This window comes from Eurypyga helias, unplaced genomic scaffold (genome assembly GCF_000690775.1).
Source record: "Eurypyga helias isolate BGI_N326 unplaced genomic scaffold, ASM69077v1 scaffold963, whole genome shotgun sequence".
NCBI classification, from domain to species: domain Eukaryota; kingdom Metazoa; phylum Chordata; class Aves; order Eurypygiformes; family Eurypygidae; genus Eurypyga; species Eurypyga helias.
Window position 1 is genome coordinate 24022 of NW_010240307.1, and position 21551 is coordinate 45572.

Below are 21551 nucleotides of genomic sequence, written 5' to 3' on the forward strand. Positions count from 1 at the left end.
GAAGGATTAAATTACACCTAGCCATGAACTAATGTAATTCTAACAGGTTTTAACTAAAGAATTCTTCATAAACATTATTTTGAAAGTCGCTGTTCAAGTTATTGCTGAAAAGCAGTTAATTTCAGTCAAACAATTGATCATGGTATTTATAGAACATGTGTTGTAGCCTGACGATTACTTTTTACCATTTCTTGAATGCAAATATTGACATAAATAACAATTTACATAATAATGATATTTAAAAAAGCCAATAAACATAAAAACTCAACCAACTGAACATCAGGCAAAGAAGAAAAGGCTTGGAGACAAATGCAGCATTAGGTATTTTCTCGCTTTGTGTCTATGCACTGGGAAGACATTGCCTGAGATAATGACGTCAGCACTGCTGGTGAATCCTTTTAATTTTATTTATTTATTTTAAAAGATAATGAATCCACCACTAATGATACTATTTGCTTCACGTGTAGCATAAAAATGTGTTGGTTTAAGACGATTTCCAACCCCCTTCTTCCTCCTAATTCATGATGGCAAATATTTGACCAATAGCACATTAAATGTCCTCAAATGAAAAATAAGCACAAGTAATGAACCCCTATCACTGAGGTAAACAACTTGTATTTACCTTACCAGTGAGATAAAATGTACATACACTCAGAGTTCTTATTCCTCATTTAAGGACAGTCTACCAACAGTCTCTAGTAGTGGTAGTGTATAATTTCTGCACTACTTTCTCACACTGTGCATGGGTCTTAGAGATGTAATACTTGCCTCCTCAAGAAGACGTGTAACAGCATCTATGTCATTGTATGTTTTAGTCATCTGGCCCACTCTTTCAGCACATAAAACTGCAAGAAAATAAAATAAAGCATTAATTATACTGGCAATACTACTGGGGGAAAAATATCCTTTTAGGAGTTCAGGTTTGCAAAAGTTTTCAACTTGTGTCAACTTTTGGTTAAAATTAAAAAAAGAAAAAAGAATAAAACAATAAAAATCAAAGCTTCAAGTTAAACCAAGTGTTTCTCTTTTGTAATGAGTGTTTTTTTCAGTGGCACAACAAACCATTAAAATGTTAAAACTTTCTTCTGTGAAGAGGAATATCTTGAGTTTAAAAAAGCATAATCAAGGAAGAAGTGAAAACATGTTCTTATACACAAATTAGATTCTATCATATCACCTAGTCGTTGTATTACGTGCATTAGAACTACTCCACGAATAGGCAACTCCAATACACTGTTCAACATGAGGATAATATGTCATACTAAGTTGATAAGAACTGGGTTCTACGGTATGAGACAGCAAAGTCAATACAAAATGCATGCAAAATAATAAATGATTCTTATAATACCCAGACCACACCATGGTGGCCACAGCACCACTCAAAAATATTTACTAAGACTGGATGAGATGATTAATCACTAAGGTGGAACCAGAAGTTCTGTTACAACTGAAGAAAGTTTAGCCTACCACCATAGGTGATCCTTTAAGAGGCTACACTAACTTACCTAGAAGCGTGCAAGTTTTCTAAAACTCCACCAATAACTGGAGGAAACAGCAGCACTTTCTGCTCTACCATTACATTCTTTTAATTTTCAGCTACACCTCTTCCTCAAACCCTGTAATCCTGAAAGCAGGGATTGTTAATGATGTTGACTTGATCATACCGACTATTGGTTATCCGGCTGCTGTAGCACAAACTGTTCTTCAGGGGATTTACCCCTGACAGTGTCAGTTAATGCTCAGTCTGACAGATTAGCTAATATTGCTTTAGCACGCATTAAGGCGGGGCGGGAGGGGGGGAAGACAGATAAGGCCTAATAAGATTTAAATGAAAAATAAAGAAAAAGTGTATTGAGTACGGTAACATTACCAGTTTGCCACCCTAAGGAAGTAACACTACCCAATTCATAAATGCACAATCTACATGAATACACATGAATACACATGCACATGAACACATGCACATGAATACACATCTGATCACCACTAAGGCTCCTCAGTAACATTATCAAGTGCAACAGTACTTAGGTATCGGTTGAAATGTTGAAGGATTTTTTTCCACAGTCATCAGAAAGTTGCTTAAACTGGAGCAAGAAGTACAATTTGTTTCATTTATTTTCCTGTTCTTCAGATTCTTTCTATGTTTGAGGATCAAATCCTGAAAACATTTACAGTGTCTAGTAAAGTTGGTAGTGCCAGCGAACTCCAAAGAATGCCATTCGAAAGTATTCAAAAGATAATTACACTTATCCAAATAATTAAGTCTGAAAGTTTTAACTGCAAAAAGTTTATGCTTCACAGTGGTGATTTGACAAAAAATTACACAGCAATATAAAGAATAACTATACCACTGCACAAAATAAATAGTGTATCTGTAAACTACAAGCTATATTAGTCAAAAGCAGACTAATCAGGATGCCACAGAAAACTGAAGTTACTTGCAGAGAACATCAGCTACAGCAAACAAAGGGGCTAAACAGATTTCCCATAAGGCAGATGATGTCACGTCCAGAAGACTCTTCACAGTAACAAAAAAAAACAGATCACTATAAACCCTGTGTTTTCAAACATAGTGAGTTCATAAGTCATGCAATAAAATGTCTATCAGAAGACCTGATGCCAGCAGTTTATTTTCCAAAAATAACTGTTTAATAAATAGTTCCCTTGGTTACAACATTCCCTCGCTACTATAAAATGGTGTTTGAGATTGTCATCAGCAAGCTCATCTTAACTCCGTACCTAGCACTAATAATCACCGCTGATTATGACTATGGCAACCTCAAAACATCCTAGTTCAGGTGAATATATAACCCTCCTAACATGCGAGCTGGTAAAAGGACAGTGCTCCCACAGACAGAATAAAGACACTCAGCTGGGAGAAAGAGTGACAAAGGTTGACTCACTCGCTATTCCTTCAGAACTTGCCATTTAATCTTTAACACCACAGCTTTGTCACAGTCAAAACAGGTTTATTACATGCAAAGCCGTAATAAATGGCTGATCAACAACAGCTTTTATATCTCAGAATTTCCAGGAAACTTCTCTTGGTCACTGTTAAAACAGAGGTCTCCACATACTACTCTGCTAACGTGGAAGGGTTTCAAAGCAGAAACATCTCTTCTGCATCCTCTTCAACGACCAAGTGGAAACAAACTTCAACAGACCGCATATAATAAAAGGCCTCCTCCCATCAACCACCTCCCATGGGCACCCAACATGCAACACAGCAGAAACACAGAGCTCCTAACTAAAGGAAACCTTTTCCTTTTGGAAGGAGGGCAAACTTGCAGAGAGGTGTTTGTCTCCATCCCTCAGAAACCAAGGCTTGTGAGGAAGAGAAGGGGAAGAGTGAGAGGAGTGGAAACAACTGAAAAGCAGCATTAAAAAACCCCGCAAAACAGTGTCTAAGTATGTAGTCATTCAGCCTCCACAGATTACAAGATAACATATGGCCAACAGCCAGCGCGGTGATTTTGATTTCCTTACTGTTCAAATAATCTACCAGTGGAAAAAACACACACTATTCTGAAAAAACATTTTGAGAACTGATCAGTGAAGTAGAGAGGGGAAAAAACCCCACAAACTCCCCATCTCTAACGGATTCTGCATAGCAGGTTTCTAGGCTACCAGAGTTTGACGAGCAGGAGAGCCTGGTAACACTGCTGTAAAGAGGAAACAAGAGCAAATGAAGGACAATGCCCTCTAACACACAACCTAGAGTGCCAATTTACTGACCTCTTTTTGCTCAGTTGCAAATCAGTAGTATTTTTGCTTGAGGGCGATAGGAAGCACAGTGTCTAAATGGATGCATGCCAACATCCAAATCAAACACACTTTGTACCACCTCCCAGTTTATGGAGAAGGCTGTTAACAATAAAGCCAAAAAGAATTGGGGGTGGGGGCACAGTCTACAGCAAGTGGAGGGCCCAGAGAATTCCAGAAACACAGGTTTAGAAAACGTGTTTTGGTAACCGCTTTGAAACTCATGTCCCAGATCCAAACCAGGAAACAGAGAAAGCTTCTATCACGTTATTTTCATGACAGCATTAAGTACATGCTACCAGGGGCGTATTTTCAGTTCAAAGTATTTGGGTTTTTTAAACACCCAAACGGATTAGTGTTACACAGATCAAGAGTCTCCTCTGCCTTCAAGCACCCACCACCATCCCCATACCCTCTTAAAGGTTGCAAATTTAGAGGTACCCACATTCCTGTATCTCCTGATGTGGCCACAGCTGAAAGGATGTATTCTGCATTTCTATCTCATCATCTATTTAATGCAGAATCTGACCGTAAGCTTATTTCAGGCTCCAAGCTCCACACTGACTAAAGCACTGACTCTCAAACTGAAGATGCTCAGGGAGAAGGAAGGAAAGTATGTACCTTCCTGAATTGCTCCCTGAAAAATCACACTGCCATCTAATCATGCTGCTTAGAGGAAAAGTATGTTTCCAGGAACAGGAAGCAGCCAAGGAAGGGAAGGGGAGCAAGAATCCCACCACTGGGAGCTCCTGCAATGAGCCACCACCCACCAAACAGGGGATTTGGGTGGAAGAAAAAAAAGGGGGAGGCAGTGGGAAATCAATCACAGGAGCCAGCAATCACAACTGCCCTCAGTCTCTGCTCCCTGCATCCCTGCATGAGGCATATCCATCCCCTCTTCATTTCTGAGACCTAGTGATCAGGGACAAACTAAAGCACTGAAAGAGAGCAGCCATGGCTGAAGAGGAAAGCCCAGCTCCCACTGCTCCTCTTCCCACCTATTTCCAACTACTAGGAAACAGAATGGGGTTAAGATGTTACGGTAACATTTCACTTTTTGGGCAGATAATACTGACCTGTGTAATTATAGTCTAACAGGGAAAACTCAGTGCATGAGGATTTCCCTACTACCAAAATTTATTTCTTCAGAAACTACATCAGGATAAGGGAATACTGTTCATGGAGCACAGATCTCTGGCAATTTTAATACTGATGCTTCTTACTGACAAACTCACTGCTTTTTTTCCACACAGTTCCCTACGCAAGGCCTACTATATTCTTGAGCAGTCATGAGAAGCCCTGCCTCACAGGTGACTTCTGCCTCCCTCGCCTCTGCTCAGAGCTCTGCCCAAACACAAAGATACAACGGCCAGTTCATCGCACCCCAAATGCTGCGCATCCAGGCGCACAGGACAGGCACAGTAACACTGACAGACCAGCCGCGCTCCTTGCTGCCGGCTCCCACCTGGCAAGCACGAGCCATCAGAGACCCTGGCAGAGTCAGACTCCTCGGCTCATGTTGGTTTGAATTCTGGCAGGGTATTTTTGCACTCTGAGGATAAAGCACTTGCTAAAAATGACAGCTTCAGTTCCAGAGCCACCGATAGTTACGCTCTGGCCCCGGTTACTGCGAGCACTACATCGACTTGTGCCAAGTGCATGAGGAATTCTGAAACTATGCCATATTACGTATATTCCCTTTCAATTAAACTCAGGAAAACTCTAAGATGTGCGATCAGCTCTGTTACTGACCCAGACTGAGAAGATTTTACACATTTAAAGATAAACACAGCAGCTTCTCCTCCACTGAAGAGGAGTTTTTGGCAGTCCCGGCTAAACTGGGGCAGAGACTTCAGGTCTGCCACATTTGAGATGGCCCCAAGGGAACATGTTCATCTAAAGACCTTACAGATTTTACGAGACTACTGTCACCGGAGCTTGAAGAATGTGTTTCTGAGGCACGACTTGCTAGAAGTCCCAATTTTAAATACAAGATGCCTGCAGTTCCTCCAGCCTCCCCCACCCCACGGGCAGGCCAGTCCCTCCAGAAGGCAGACAGGGAGTTCAGCGGGTGGCTCTGACCCTGTTAGAGGGATAAAGAGTGGTCACAGCTGCTTCACAACTGTCATGTCACACTGTGGGCGAGCTCCACGGAAGAGTCTGGAAAGAACATAATGTTGTGAACAATAAATACATACTCAGTCTGTAAGTACATCTTAGCATGGTGAAAAATAACTACCATAAATGCAACAATACCAATAGATTATTATTTTTAATGTTACAAACTAGCTTACTGTGATTGCAATGGCATAGTTTGCTAATTAAGCCTTTGATATTAAGGTGCAGTTTCTGATTCTTCTAGAAGAAATTTTATCCTGCCATTATAAGCTATGGTTTGAAGGCTGTTCGATTACTAACATTTCTCTCATGAAGTATTCAAATAGCTTAGTAAATCCAGCAATAAAACCTCTCATAAAAACATTTGTTTCCTAAATGCCCAAATACTCAGGTAAGTAACCATTTCAAAGTACTTCCTCTAAGCAGGGCATGAACTGCATCTAATCTTCTTGAGACGAATGAAGAATCAAATTAAAGGAAATTTCAACAAGAACATCACACAATCCTTCCTTCTACAAGCATAAACACAGATCAAGTGTGGTAACTTGGAAAATACAGCCCCAAAGTGAAACTAAGAAGATAAGGAAAAACACCTGGAGAGAACTCAGCATCACCTTGATGCAAACACCATCTACTGATACAGCTCAGCATAGCTCTTCTGTTAAACCTTTTCTTGCAGGATTTGCAATTGCTAGTCACTGAATTGCCATCTTGACATTTGCCTCCACCCATTTCTTGTCAAGAAGTCCTTGCCATTAATAAATGGATGCAAGTCTTAAAACCAGGATGTGGACTGAAAATCTTTCAAAAATCCTAAAATGAAGTTACAAGCCTATATTAGAAGCCATGCATTGTCAGCTGTCTCCCTTTCTTAAATACATGATCTTTTCCTACTCCCACTCTTTAGGAGCGATTGTCTGTGCCAATGCTTTCAAGAACTATTAGTCTCCATTTTCTCTGCTTTAGTGTTTAAAGACTCCAGAGCCCTGTACGGCCTCCAATCTAGTGAATGTCTTTGTGAGACAAAACAGGTATTTGAGGTTTTCTGTAAGACAGACCCCTGGATCACCTGAATTTGAGATTTTAACAGTGGCCACAAGACTTTTTTTTTTTTTTTTTTTAATTAAACTTGAGCTAGAATCTTAGCCTGCATTTACATAGTACTTTAGGTAAGGAGGGCTTTTAATTTGTTACATTAGTAAACTGAAATAGTAACGACTGGCTGCCATCACAGGCCCTAAACAGGTTAATAATCTTTTCCTGTCCCATCTGCAAAACCAAGAATCAAAACATGGCCCAGTTTCAGAACTAGCTGACCCAACAAATCGCTACCCAAAGAACACTGATGGGCTGCCCTTTCACAGCTCAAGTTCTTTAATCAACAAAAACTGAGTGGACGCTATCAACAAATATCCCTGCACAAAGTTTCACTGCAGTCAGCTCAAAAGCCTAGCTTATCAAAGAGTAAACATGTTGCTGTCAGGCATTTACAAGTCCAATCAAAGCACTAACTCTAGGACTGTTCAGCCCAGACCTTCATGAAGGTGCCTCCCATATTCATCAAGAGAACCGATTCTGTAACGCTGCCATGTAATGCTAGTTCTGTGACAGAGGGTCTAGAAACAGGACTGGTATCAGTCACGGGATCTAAGTATTGGGACAAAGAAAAACTTCACTATATCAAAATGATCACAGAAATAACAGTCAAGTAAGGAGTACACATTCTGCTCATGGAATAGGCCAAAGATTTAAGGAGTCTTAATTACACAGTTTTATCTCCTTCTTTTCAACAACTATAAATGTTTAAAATTAAGCATATTCTCAGACTTCCTGTTTCTGATTTATAGCCAGATATGGCTAAAATATTTCTTTTGTGCAGCATGAAAAGGCTACATGCTTGTGTTTCCATTTACTTTACATATAGGATGGATTGACTCATCCCCAAGAGAAATACCATGGTTTCTACAAGTATCCATGTGCAAAGATACACAGAGATACCACATATCGATTTTATACACCTGTATCACTACTAGACTGAGTGTGTAGGTGACCTGAACGTATAGGTGGAAGGGAGAAGGCATCTTTAGAAGGAATTTCAAATACATGCTGAGCTTTTGAGGGGAAGGTACTGTAGAAAGTCAGGGCTAAATTTATCCCAGATGGAACTCAACATTATTTTTTTTCTCTCAAAATCAACAAGAAAACCTTCACACTGTATTCAGATCTGCATGAAAGGTAAAGTTAGCAGGAAGAAAAGAACAGCATTTCAGCAACCATTTAATCACTAACAAAAAAAAAGAATCAAACATAAAACAATGTCAACTGGCCTCTCATGATGTTTCCTGCCCACCCCCAGTTTTAAAGTTTCCTTTTACCAGTATTCTCCCCAGCACCCTTCTATTTTGCACAGTCACACAAGTTATCTCGGCTTCCTTCAGAGACCCACAGCAGGAGTGATGGATAGTTTATTGACTAAGTAGGACTGAAATCCAGAAGGAATATTGGATTCTGCGGAAGTCTTTACAGGAGAGTCCTATGTGCCAGGATTCAAAGAGCATGTTTCATCCAGTGAGGCTTTGGACACAGGAACTCTCTTCTGTGAACAAGGATGGAAATTCACAGCAGGTGACATTCTCGGTGCTAACAATCTTTCAAAGCATCCTCACAGCAGTTTTATGACAGTGTATTTGGAAGTACCAGTTCTCTACCACAAAAATGCTATTTTAGAGCAAAATTTACAGCACTTGAAATAATATAAATGGTGCATTTAGCCTTTGATACCTGAAGCCCTGAAAAAATTGGCTGGAAGCAGCCCTTAAATGGCTACACTCTGTACACAGCAGGTGCACGGGAGGATTTTCTACGCACTTAATTCACATTCCCACCCTAACAACCCAGTTGCCTGCAATACTGCAAATGTCCAGTATTTCCGCGAAGTATGACAAGATTTTTGGGTTGTTTGTTTCTTTGAAAGGTTGTCACAAGACCCCAAAATTGGGTTATTTCTGTCTATGTGCTTTCAAGTTCATGTATAAGCACAAAATTGTTGCTCTGGTCTTCTACTCATTTTTAGAGGTACCTGTGGGAATGACAACCTCACACACACACACACACGATGTACATATAAAAAATGCACTACAGTTCCAAAGAAAGATAATTCCCAAATCCAGTTTCATTATAAAAAAGTTATTGCATATCCTGCATCTGTTGATCATGTATTTCTTCTTTAGAGAAGTGTACATAAATTAACGTTCATTCTATTCATGAGTATCTTCTCAATATTCCATCCAAATGTATTGGCTAAACATTAAAAAACTGTAAAATTTAGTAGATTTAAATCCACAAACATCACTCAAATCACTTTTATGTTGCCATGTGCTACTACCACAAAAGTTTAAAACCAAAAGGTGAAGTGAAAAGTACCTTCTTCCAAGATATCAAGGGTCTGCCTGTCAAATGTGCCTTCTCTCTGATTTTCTTTCTCACAGTCATATTCATAGCTTTCCTCTTCGTTTAGTGACATTGCCAAAGTTATCCCAGAGAGACACGATATGATGCCTTAGTCTCACAGGAGATGGGAAGTCATTCCCTCGGAGGCTGCAGTTCTGGGGAGAGCAAAGCAAGGTCTCCACAAAGCAGGATACCATCTTTTCTCACTCACATGCTCAGCCACGGAGCTCCTGAGGGACTGAGTACTTGTCCTTAACACAACAGCTTTGTGTTGTGCAGATCCAGGAGGAGGAGGGAAGAGACCATCTGTCTAATAATTACTAGAAGATTGATGTTGTTTCCTCATACCAGCTCCGAGGGTAGCCAGTTTTTAACTCAACAACTCCAATAGCATACCTCAAAGCGGGCTGAAAGTCCCCTCCCCGGCACTCCTCATGCCAACAAGGTGTTCTCTCCTCTGCCCCTGCTCTTCCAGGGGGAGTGGGAGCGTCCCACAAGTGTCTCAGCAACACGGAAGTCCAACCCAGCCTCCGACTGTCACAGCCGGTGACGGGCGTGCACCTTCAGAGTGAAATCACGTCTCAAGTTGCCTAATGCTGCAAGACACAGGTTTCGCAGGAGTCGGGAAAGCCGTAGCCTGTACGCGCTAAGCCTCCCTAACAGAGATGCCTCGAACATCTGGGCCACAGCATGGTCTGGCTGCAGCATCCTCCACACACCGAAACCACCGTGTGAAGAACTGGGCTGGGGGGAAGAGATTGGGTGTTTGCTTTTGGTTTGGGTCTTTTTTTTTTTTTAAATTGCATTTTTCAAATTTGCTTTAAAAGATTAGGCTTGTGCAAAGCATTTAACTGATGGCTCACATCAGCTGTCAAATGCCGTGTTTTCCACAGTCATCTACACCCTTCTGTCTGCTGTGGGAAACAAATACCTCAAGTCCACATATGGTGCATTTCAAGGGCGTACGTAGCCTTTCCCTGCACAGCAACAAAACTCCTTGTGCTCAGACCTCCTCGTTTCCAACAGGTTGTGTTTGCTAAACTCCACCACGCACACAGGGCAGGTTAACTTTCCTATTTAACTTTTGGCAGCTATAGATATTTAATGTTTGCCAAGTTGCCTCCCTTACATTCAACAGCGAATGGGTGCCCTTTGCTGCTTGCAGAGAGCATTGCTGCCTGCTCAGAAGGCAAAGTGGGGGCACTGCAAGGCAAAGGCAGCTCACCACCCTCTGCGGGGACAGAGCAGCCAGGGAGGGACAGAGACAGACACTACAAGAACATCCCAGCTGGGGTCGCATAGGAACAATTCCTTCATTGCCATTTCCCTAGTGGTGTGAAAATGAGAGGTAGTATGAGATGGGAAGGCACTAATTTTATACAATCATGATGAATTATTCTGTTTTAAGTTTTAAGCTCTTGATATTTATATACAAATAATGTAACAATGCTTATATAAACAATAGCCAAAGGATATTAAATGAACTTTAGTGCTTGCTGACGAAAGGAAGATTCGTTTCTGAATAAAGAAAGATCCTACTACTCAAACTTGGCAACTTGACCTTTGACTGTCCAAATTTACTACCATATTCATCGGCAGCAACAGCCTCAAGAACTCAGCTGGAGAAAAAACAGGATTGCCCCTTTCTCCCCATATCATGACATTAAAAGATGTAATTTTAATAATAACGTAATGAGGACTATTTCTAGTTTGAGTCCTTAGAGGTTTTCTATGTTGTTTCTCCTCTGTAATAGTCAATCAAAACTCTCAAAAATCAGACACTAAGAGTCTTACTTGCCATGCAGTGTCTATTTGTCACGTTCTGGTAATAGCTAGAGAATGGAAATACAGAGAGTAACCAAAACAATAAGTCATTTTAGAAGAATGCAAGAAGCACCTTTTAAAGCTCAGGGACAGAAACATCCACCCCTGCCAGCTCTGTTGACATACTCTGGTTTTAATACTGCTGACAACTATAGCTAACCAACCAGCTTAAAGGAGAGCAAGGCAGTGGGCGACACATGGAAAACATCCATGTTGCTGCCCAATATAGGTGACAATGTAAGGAGAGTAAACGAATATTCCCACAAACTGACCTCTGAAGTGTGACTCATGACAACTCACGCTGCACAGGAGGACTCTGACATTCAAAAGCTGCGCGAAAGGTACGTGTTGCAATGCCTATTTTGATATCGGCATATGATAAATGCTGATGCAAATTCACAGTGGGTGGAGAAGGAATGTGTACCGCACCCTCACACTATCAACTCATTTTTACTGCCGTTCTGCATTAAACCCTTTCAGCAGTGCAGGAATATTTACTTGCTGAAGATTAAGAGTCAGGTTTCCAACAAACACCAAACGATAAGCAGCTATGGGGAGAAAAAAACCCTAAGTTATACACGGTTCTGAAAATACACATTCTAATCACGTAAACACGTACCCAGGCACTTAAAGAACATACCAGATTGAATGTTCATTTTTATGGGTAGCCACTGCAAAGCGAGTGAGGCGTATTTGTTGCAATCACCACTCTGAATTAGAGGCTGAAGACACTTAACTCCTTTCAGGAAGCTTCCAAAGTGAGCTGCAATGCTTCAAGCACACAGCCATCCCTCATGAGATGCTTGCACTAAGGCACAGGCTGCCTTCAGAAACTGTGCAATCAATCAGGAAACACGAACAGGGAGTTTGTTTGAAGAAGGGTGAGGCTGGACACAATACAAATGAAACCTCTTATCCTGACTCATTCTTTCCAAGGAAGTCCAGTGCATTCAAATAATTTCATTATCAATAAAAATATCTAGACTTTTGCACAATTAACCAAATTAACTTTGACCACAAGTAGCTAATAATAAAAATGCTCCATTTAGAACAAAGAGATTGTAGCAAACAAGTAATAAGAGCGGGGGCTGAAAGAGCAGCAGTCGGATCTAAAATACATTGATGAAAAAAGTGGGTGTTTTGGAGTAGGAGGGATTAATTGGTCACTGAAAATGTGCTTTCTCTTAAGATGTACAGTCAAGCAAAGTTAGCTTGTTCCTATGTTTACAGGTTGTTTCCCACTCTTCCAAAATCCCACCCAAATTATCTACTGTCACTTAACCAAAAGGCCAGTACATGACTTATGCAGAAAGGGAATGAAATCGGATGAAGTAGCAAAACACTTGTGTGGAAATAGAATGGCTGAGCAGAATAAAGATGAAAAATACCTTGGTACTGAAACAGAAGCCACGTAAAGACAACACACAGGTAGCTTATGTCCGACTTGATAAAGAATAGAGTCAATGGAGGAAATAAAGAGAAGTGACGTGGCAAAAAGCAGAAAACTAAGAAAACGGGATCAATGATAACATGAATATAAGCAAGGTTCAACCATATTTACCAAGCACAGAGATAAAGGACATAGGAGCAAAACAAGAACAGACTGAATGAGCATTTTAGCTGAACACCTGTAGAGCAAGGGCTGTTTCAGAGACTGCTTGCTGCAAGCATTTGTAAGATTCTCATAGAGTGAGATGTCATACCCACAGTCAGCATCCACTTAACATCCAGGGTAACACCGGGGTTACTCTGTCCCCAGGGATGAAGACAAAAAGGGCTGATGTATGAGGGAGACAGTGACTCATTATAAATGCCCAACCATCAGCCAAGCTCCTACTGAAGGGAGACAGTGTCACGGGAAGCATATTTTAAGTAAAAAGGTTGACTGTGCCACCCACAAAACTGGCAGACGTGTTTGTGAGGTTACCTGTAACTACGGTGCAGAGAGAAGAAAGATGGAGGACCAAGAACAAGCAGCTGCAGCGGGGAATGTGAAATATTCTTCTAATGCTACCTTAAAGGAGTGATTAAAATGAAATAAAATTTAAAAAAAAAAAAAAAGAGAGAGAACCAGGACAGTGTCTGACAACTGTAAAGGCACGCTAATGTAACAAGGCAAAGATAGTGATGCTTGAAGTGTCCAAGGGGCCAAGGAGAACAAGCACTGATATTGTTAATTTTCGTTCAGCTAAAAAGAAAGTTAGGGACCTTGCTGATCATCACTTCAGGGGAGCAGAAAAATACGACAGAGGATAGGAGCTCCAAACAGTAACTGCAAACAGAATGAGATGAAAACATGTCAGTGTGAGCAGGAAGAAAATACAGGTAGGGGTTGAAAGTTATAGAGGAGAGTAAAAGCAGGGTAAGAGATGCTGGAATGACCAAGAGAGTGAGATGAGGTTTCTTGGTGGAACACAAAAGGGCTTAGAAGCTCCAGCATGTGTGACAAAAGGGGTTCAAAGTGCGACCAGCAGGGGGAGAAAAGGAAAAGACACTATTTTCTACACAAGAAGTTTCTGAAACTTACGGGGAACAACAGAAGGAGGAACGAGCCAAGTGCACATACTCAAGCTCATCTCAAATTGCAGGCAATGAACTCTCAGGCATTAGCAGGGAATATTTCAGCTAGAAATAAACGAGTAATGGAAGAAACCACCAGAAAAGTAATTTGATTCAAAGTCAACCTGGATTTCTGTAGAACACCATTGTTCATTGAGAGGATGAAAAACACTGACCTAAGAAGGAGGCAGGGGGAAAAGGCTAGTCAAAGATTTCTATTCAGTATCTACTTGAGCAACCTGGTCTAGTGGAGGGTCTCCCTGCCCATGACATGGGGGTTGGAACAGGATGGTCTCTAAGGTCCGTTCCAACCCAAACCATTATGAGATATTTACCTGTTTATTTAGCTGTTTGATAGTTAGGGGGTGTGTGTGCCTGTGTCTCCATTACTTTTTTCACTCAAGTTGCACTGTGTGTATCTTTTTAAGAATCTATTTGTTTTTCCCTCTTAAAAAAAACCCAACCTAGATGAACCTAGACTTCCATACTGCTATCTTTCATGATAAGAGTATGCCTGTTTCACCTTTTCCTCTTTTATCGTTGGTTCTGTTCATCTCAGTCTGCTATGAAAATAACTGCTTTCCTACTGAAATACACATGCAGCTCTTTCCTCCTCCCCATTCCACCTACGTAATATATTTCAGTAATGCCAAATAAGGTGACAACTGTCACTCGTATTGTAAAATACACTTGAAGATGTATGTAAAAGGCATAGTGTAAGTTAGCACAGGTGATTCAATCTTCAGATAAATAGAGTGTGACATTATATTGTCTAATTCCATTCCAAAAATAAACTCTCTCAAGGATTAAAAGGATTAATTAATTATTCCAACCCTAGAAAGTCTTTGTAAAGATTTGTAAATTCTAAGTTTTGAGCATTTGTTCATTTGCTTTTGCAAGGTATTAAAAAAGTTGCCACCACCAAATGCAAGTTGAAGAAATCATTGCAATGTCGGTCCATACGGAAGTTCATTAAATCTGGGGTAAGAGCCAGAGTCACTTCTTTAGGTACTAAGTTAAATAACAGCATTAAACCCTTGTATCCTGGCACAATTTTGGAGTGCTTTTTTCCTTTAAAAAAAAAGAAACCATATGCTGCTAAAATAATAATTTTAAATGTAAAACAAATAAAGTCACACCTTTTAAATGGCAATCTGGGTCCCATCAGTTCTGACAAAGTATGTATGAACAATTTATTGACATAAATAATTCTGTACAATCATATCCTGTGAGGTTTTCTATTAGTTTCAACGTACCACCGACTCTCCCGCAATGTTATATATACTCAAGAGGGTGAACTGGATTCACAATTCAATGCAGACATACATCTGAGGTCCAGAGAGTCCATGTATACCAGAGAAATAAGCTCTCTACGTTTCATCTTGTCTTAAAATAGATAATCAAAACAGGTCAGCTGAGCTGCAACTGCCTATCCCTCTCTCCCAAATACAAAAAGCATCTGAGGCAAATGACTCTGGTATCGACAAATACACGGCAGAAAAATCAAACATAATTGACAGGCATCTCATAATATGGCAACTGCTTTAGATTTTTGAAAAAGCTCCATTTTCTATTCTACCTCAAAGATGCCTTCTCCCACTAGAATCAGAATACCTTTCTCCATCAACAGGAAATGCCAACATTATCGTAAGCCCAATTTAGTATGCCAGTGTCAAAGGCCTATGCCTCCCACCGCACCTCTCAAATCCTTCTCTCTTTCTTGCGTACTTCAAATGGGAGAAGCAAAAGAAAGCTACAGCCCATGCAGTTCCACTAAACCTTGTGGGACTACCATCCAGCAGAGCGGCCGAGAGAACTGACAGCACTATCCTTCCATCATGTAAAAAGTAATACTTGAAAAACAAATCTTTTTAACAAGCATTATGCCTTACCTACTGGAGAGGTATTTCTGCATCAGACCTTAAACCCTGCTTTTCCTTACAGAAAGGCTCCCCAGTCCTCCAAGCAGTCAGCCCACATACTCCAGCTGACTCTGTAGCCCCCAGCTCATGGGAGTACGCTGGGCGGGGGCTTAGACCTCACCAGAAAACCTGCAAGCCCAGAAGCAGACCAACCACTACAGCGATCTTGAGGCTCTGATCCCACGGGATATTTAAATGCTTGCCCAACACCTGTTGCTTATTCCATTATGGTGCAACTCCCATAGTTTCTCCAGGGCAGTACACACCTTAAGACAAAATCAAGGAGCAGATCAGCTCTTAGCTCAGACATTCAGACATGCCACACTTCCACATAACACTTCGGCCAGACAAAGTACTGTTAAAAAGAACAATAAAAAGAAGGCTACCTGTATTGAACCCGGGGGAGGGGAAATCAGCTAGAGCTTTTAATGACAGTACAACTGTTCTATTTCTTAAGCTTCTAAAACCAGGCCAACTCAGCCTGTTACATCATGTGGATTAATCAGATGCTACAGTATTTACCAGGGTTAAACTTAAAGGATAAAGGTTACATAATGGATCCAATCCAACTTAAAGTGGTCAGATCTTTCAAATAAATATGCACCTTTCGTCTTTGATCATGTGGACAGGAGTAATCAATTAAACATAAGAGACATTCAAGTTCAACAAGCTCCTGAAATTGCATTCAGTTCTGAAATCCCGTACAGAGAAACCAATGTAAGCACACGCCACTCAAAAGACCACCAAAACCAATTCAAATTTTGTCACACACATCTCTACTCCTCACAGCCCCTCTGACATCGTTATCAAAGCCCTACGAACTACCTTTGTGTACTACATACATGCAACATCCTCTGGGCCTACTCCTTTCTCTTATTTGCTTCACTGTGATCTTGGACTTGCCTAGTTTAAGCCAAGCTCTTCAACCAGAATAAAATCCACACAAAACTACTGCTTTCCCAAAGGCTGCATTTTGGTTTAGAGGTTACAGCCATCAATAAGGAATCTTGATTTTTCCACTCTGCTCTAGCCATTCCTCATGTGCCTTCTACCAGAAGTCTGATGAAAACGTTCAGTGCTCTGATAAAGAAATAATCACCCAAGCAAACATCAGAAAAATCACAAGAGGCCCAGGAGACAGTGCTTGCCAGAGCTTGTGATTTTTCCAATTCAAAAAGTTAACCTGCTTGCTTTTCAGAAGCTATAGTTTTAAATGCCTTTCACAGACAAATAACCAGAGAGAAAACATGTGCTGCCTATTAACACATTAAATATAAACATATTACAGCATACTGGTAATGCAGAAAAACCACGGACTTAAAACAAATAGAGAATATTACTGTAAGTGCATTAAAATTCAGTTCAATTATTTGAATTAGCATTTCAAATGTTTCTCCCCCTGCCCAAGGATTGCTCATATAGTGCATATGCTCCTCTGCCACTCCCTTTCGAAAGGGAAAGCTATACAGCAGAGTCTCTTGTAGCACGCTCACGAGGGATGCTGAGGTGCAACAGAGATGTGGGCACCTCTGCTACACCGGGGTGTTGCCTTTTTCAATTTCGTTTTTAAAACCACTGAATAACGATGCTACCGACTTACAAGCTACAAATTCTGAAACCAGAGACTAGAAAGAAATATTTACCATCTGTGCATTCTTCATAATACCAGTCCAGTTCATAATAATCTGCTTCAATAAATTTCTGCATAGTCAGTATCCTTCAGCAACATAGACGAGATTTCACTTTGCTGCTAAGGTCAAGTGAAATGCAGCCATGCCTTCCTGCCTTTGCAAAATGCCACAGCGCAAGGAAGCTCACGGGAGGCTGAAAATGAGCTGCACATCTTCAAGAAGGCTGCAACTGAAATAAAAGGGGGGTGAGGAGGGTGTACTTGGGGGAAAAAAAATAATAAATAGAAAAAGGATGCAGAAGGGAGAAGCAGATGCCCTGGCCGCTCCTGTAATAAAGAAGCTGTGCACAGGAGCCTGGGATGGGTGTTAACGAAACCACCCTATCAAAAGGCTGATGCGCTGACGTGGGGGACACACACCACCGCCCGGCTGCTTCTAACTCCCTCCTTCCCTTCCCCAGTCTCCACATCTCTTTCAGGCTAACATGTTGCCATGGAGACGAGCTGGCTCCAAAAGCGATGCAGAGATGAAGAAACGGCATTTCGCTGGTTTTGGCTCTACAGACTGGAAGTACCCCTCCATACTGGAAACAAAAATCCTTGCTCAGAAAGATGATCCAACTCGGCCGACCGCTCACAAAGCAACGGCATCGTGCCATCGCAATTCACCGGGTACAGCCGGTACATCAATAATGAAAATCTAGTCCATTACTACTCCCTTCCACACAGTTTGATAAAAGCCTGCCTTCCCCATGGAAAATTAAACCACATTACTACTTTGTTACACCATTCTGGGCTGATCTAATAGAATCCTTTACGCATCCTGTTACTGCAAAAGTGGCAAATGAAAAATAAGGAATCAGAAAAATCAGGACAGCAATACATTTCCCCTTGCAATAAAGCTAATCTGCTTCTATTTTTTGCCCTCCTCATGAACCACTGACTTTTTTTTTTTCCCAAGCATCTAAGCTTCATAGCTGAAAACAAGGGGTTAAGGAAACGCTTTCACCACTCTATTCCTAAAAATGCTGAAGGTTGTCACACAGAACAGCATAATGTTTGCGTTCAGTGCTTTGGAAATGAAGGACTTCACTTCTGCAGCACCCAATCAAACTGTGTTTAAGATATCAGATAAGCTATTAGAAGAGAATCTGTCTGAGAAACAGATGGCATTAAATCACCAAACACAGCAATTCAAAAAGCATCTCTGGATCTGTGCAGGTGGTTACCAAAGAGATTGACACCCATTTTGTTCACAACTGCCACATAGTCTTCACCCCTTTCTCTCTCCTTTTTTAGGAAAGTGTATTTCTTTGCGAACACCAGCAGAAGCACGGGAATAGATTACTTTGTGATGAAGGAAGTGTCTTATCTTGCTGAAGACTCCATCTGCAAGAACAGCCATGAGCGGGTAAGGGAGCCCCAGCCAACACCACCCTCAACTACTCTCCCAACCTCCAATTTCCTTCAGCTTCAGAGACAGCCCAAGACTCATACAATTTCTGCTTTTAGCAATTCTTGAATGACTTATCCTGTCTATTCTTGAGACTGTGTACATGTTTAGCACCTCCAACATCCTCTTGCAAGGAGTTCCACACATCTACTATTCAGGATATAAGAAACACTCACTTTTGCTTTGCAACTCATTTTTACTAACTTAATTAGATGCTTCCAGCTCTGGAAATCTGAACACTCAATTCGTCTCTCCTTCCCAATCACACGTGACTTTGCAGTTTTCTATTAAGCTCACCCTCACTCATGTCTTCTCTAGGTTGTTACCACTTACTCCCTGGATAGTACCACTCTGCTTTACTATAACAGAAATAGTAAGGAACAGTCAAGCTATGAGGAAGAAAATACATTGGTTTCACGACCACATTAGCGTTTTGGATTTATTGGTATAAAAAATTATCACTGCAGCAACTTTGAGGTTGGGAAATGCCACGTCCCTTTTATATATTCATAGTTGAAGCACTGATTAACAGATCTGTTCACACATCTGCCACATGTTGTCAGTGGCAATTGCCTACGTTACTCACTCAATTCCAATGCTCCAGACCAGGACCAAAATCAAATGCACCTTTGCCTGAAAGTACATTATTTCAACAGTAAATAACATGTTTCTAAGGTTGCAAATAATTTTAAAAATTTAAAAAATCACTATGTTTGTCCTACAATACAGTAACCTATTGGGCAATATGCATAAGATTCCCCTCTACTCAGTGCTGGCAAGGCCACACCTGCGGTACTGTGGTCAGTTCTGGGTTCTCCAGTGGAAGAGAGACACAGATGTACTGGAAAGAGCGCAGTGAAGGGCCACGAACACAAAGAAGGGAGACCAGAGCATCCCTCCTATGAAGAGAGGCTGAGAGAGCTGGGATTGTTCAGCCTGGAGAACAGAAAGCTCCAGGGCAGCTTCATCAATGTGTATAAATACCTGAAGAGAGAGGGGGCACAGAAGAGAGCCAGGCTTTTCCCAGTGGTGCCCGGGGCACCAGTGGCAAAGGACACAAAACAAAAAAGAGGAGGTTCTCCCTGAACAAAAGTTGTGGGTTTGGTGCTTTTTTTTCTAATGTAAAGGTGACTGAGCACTGACACAGCCTGCTTTAGGGGACTCTGCTTTAGGGGACCCTGCTTGAGCAGCAGGGTTGGACCAGATGACTTGCAGAGGTCTCTTCCAACCTCAACTGTTCTGCTATTCTGTGATTTTGTAGTTAGAGGGCCTCAACCCACTTACTTTATTTGTTTAATTGCCACAGCATAAGATTCTTTTAACTTCTTTAATTATATAACGTATTTCTTCTTAACTCCGTAGACAATAGGAACAAGGGCACATGGTTCAGACCACTGTGAAATTTAAACATTCACAGAGACTTAAGTGCTAGAGCTCTTCTGCAACTACTGCTCCCCCTTGTCTCTGTGAGATGTTCCTGGCTGGGCAGCAAACTGCAGCCCACGTGTCCAAACCACTGGTTTTGTTCAACTTCACTGTTACGTCCCTGTTAGCTCTCTTCCCCAGCCAGCTTTAGCCAGCTGGGGCAAAGGCCTATAGCTCTCCTGAACTGTCTCCAGATGAGGAGATCCAGTGTTGGTACATCAGCTATTGATGGTGGACAGCCGGGTTGGTGTAATACCCAAGGAAAGTAAGCCAAGCTGTTCAAGGCTGGAAGCACTGTCGTTCTTGGGAAGCTAACTCAAAGCAAAGCAGCACAGCCTGAATCAAGGCACTGCCACATGTACTGGCACTTCCCCCCCACCTAATGGATACCAAAATGCAGAGTCAACAAGGACAGAACAGCCTGCACCCGAGACCTGGCTACCAGAATGAAGACTGCTGTCTTCAGCTTCTGCCCCTCCCGACCCACCACAGGGCAGGAAAGCTGCATTACTGTTGGCTTCTAGCCTTAACACACAAAAAGCACTAAAATTATTCTTCTTTCCCCGCAGAGAGGACAGAGGCTACCCCCAGCCACTGCTTTTGCACCAAGCTAACCTTAGTTCTCTTGAAATCAACAGGCACACTGAGGTAATAATGGTCTGAGAAACAAAACTTACTTACATTTTGACAGAGATGGTGCTATTTCTGGCTTCATTTTGTTGATAAAATTTTTGCACTGCCTAATACTGATGTGAAAGCTACACAGTAAGTGTACACAAACTTCACATTAGTACATCACAAAGGATTATATATAAAAACCACTGAAAGCCTTTGGACATGCCAAGGTCACACAATTCTCTTTACCAAAGAATCTTATTTTGATCAGTGCAAGTATTTTTGCCAAATGCGATCATTCTGCCCTCACACTGTGCCACCCGGAAACAGAGCAATGTGACAAGGCACTCCAACCCTAGCTCAGTCTTGCAGGATTTCAGTTTTGCATGCTTACAAGGTAAGAACTGCACATGCTATTAAATGCAATTAAGCCTATACTGTTAAAATACTGTCAGAGAAAAAAAATAAAGGTTCCTATGGCAACACTAACTCAATTGCTCTGCATATAAGCTATTTGTTCCACTTGTATTATTTTTGTCCAAAAGGTAATTTCAGTCTGGTAATGCTATTAAACAAGCATTTAAAATATAAACAATGAACACTGCCTACCAGCTTAAATTGCTGCAGAGACTCTCTCTTTATGTCCTGACATTTTGAACAAAGGAAATCTGCCAACATGCTAGAATTTTCTTCTCCATGTCCTCTACCTGCACACACTCCCCCCTCCATTCAACGAGACAGGATAAAAATAGTTCAAGGTGGGGGCTTGTGCTCTGTGTTTATTGATAGTGAT

At 41.3% G+C, this 21551-nt stretch overlaps 1 protein-coding gene across 2 annotated transcripts in view; it reads right to left on the bottom strand.

Moving 5' to 3' along the window:
* The window catches only part of TRAK1 (trafficking protein, kinesin binding 1), a 40382-nt gene extending 23040 nt beyond the window's left edge, over positions 1-17342 (bottom strand). Inside the window, exons 1-2 of one of the 2 annotated variants that reach the window (XM_010148389.1) lie at positions 17279-17342; positions 769-845 (exon numbers count right to left, since the gene is read on the bottom strand). In XM_010148389.1, coding sequence (XP_010146691.1) covers positions 769-845; positions 17279-17342 — 141 coding nt within the window. Of the gene's footprint in view, positions 1-768; positions 846-9303; positions 9404-17278 lie in introns of those variants that run through there. The other variant, XM_010148388.1, reaches the window with a different exon arrangement.
* Between the last annotated feature and the right edge of the window lie 4209 nt (positions 17343-21551).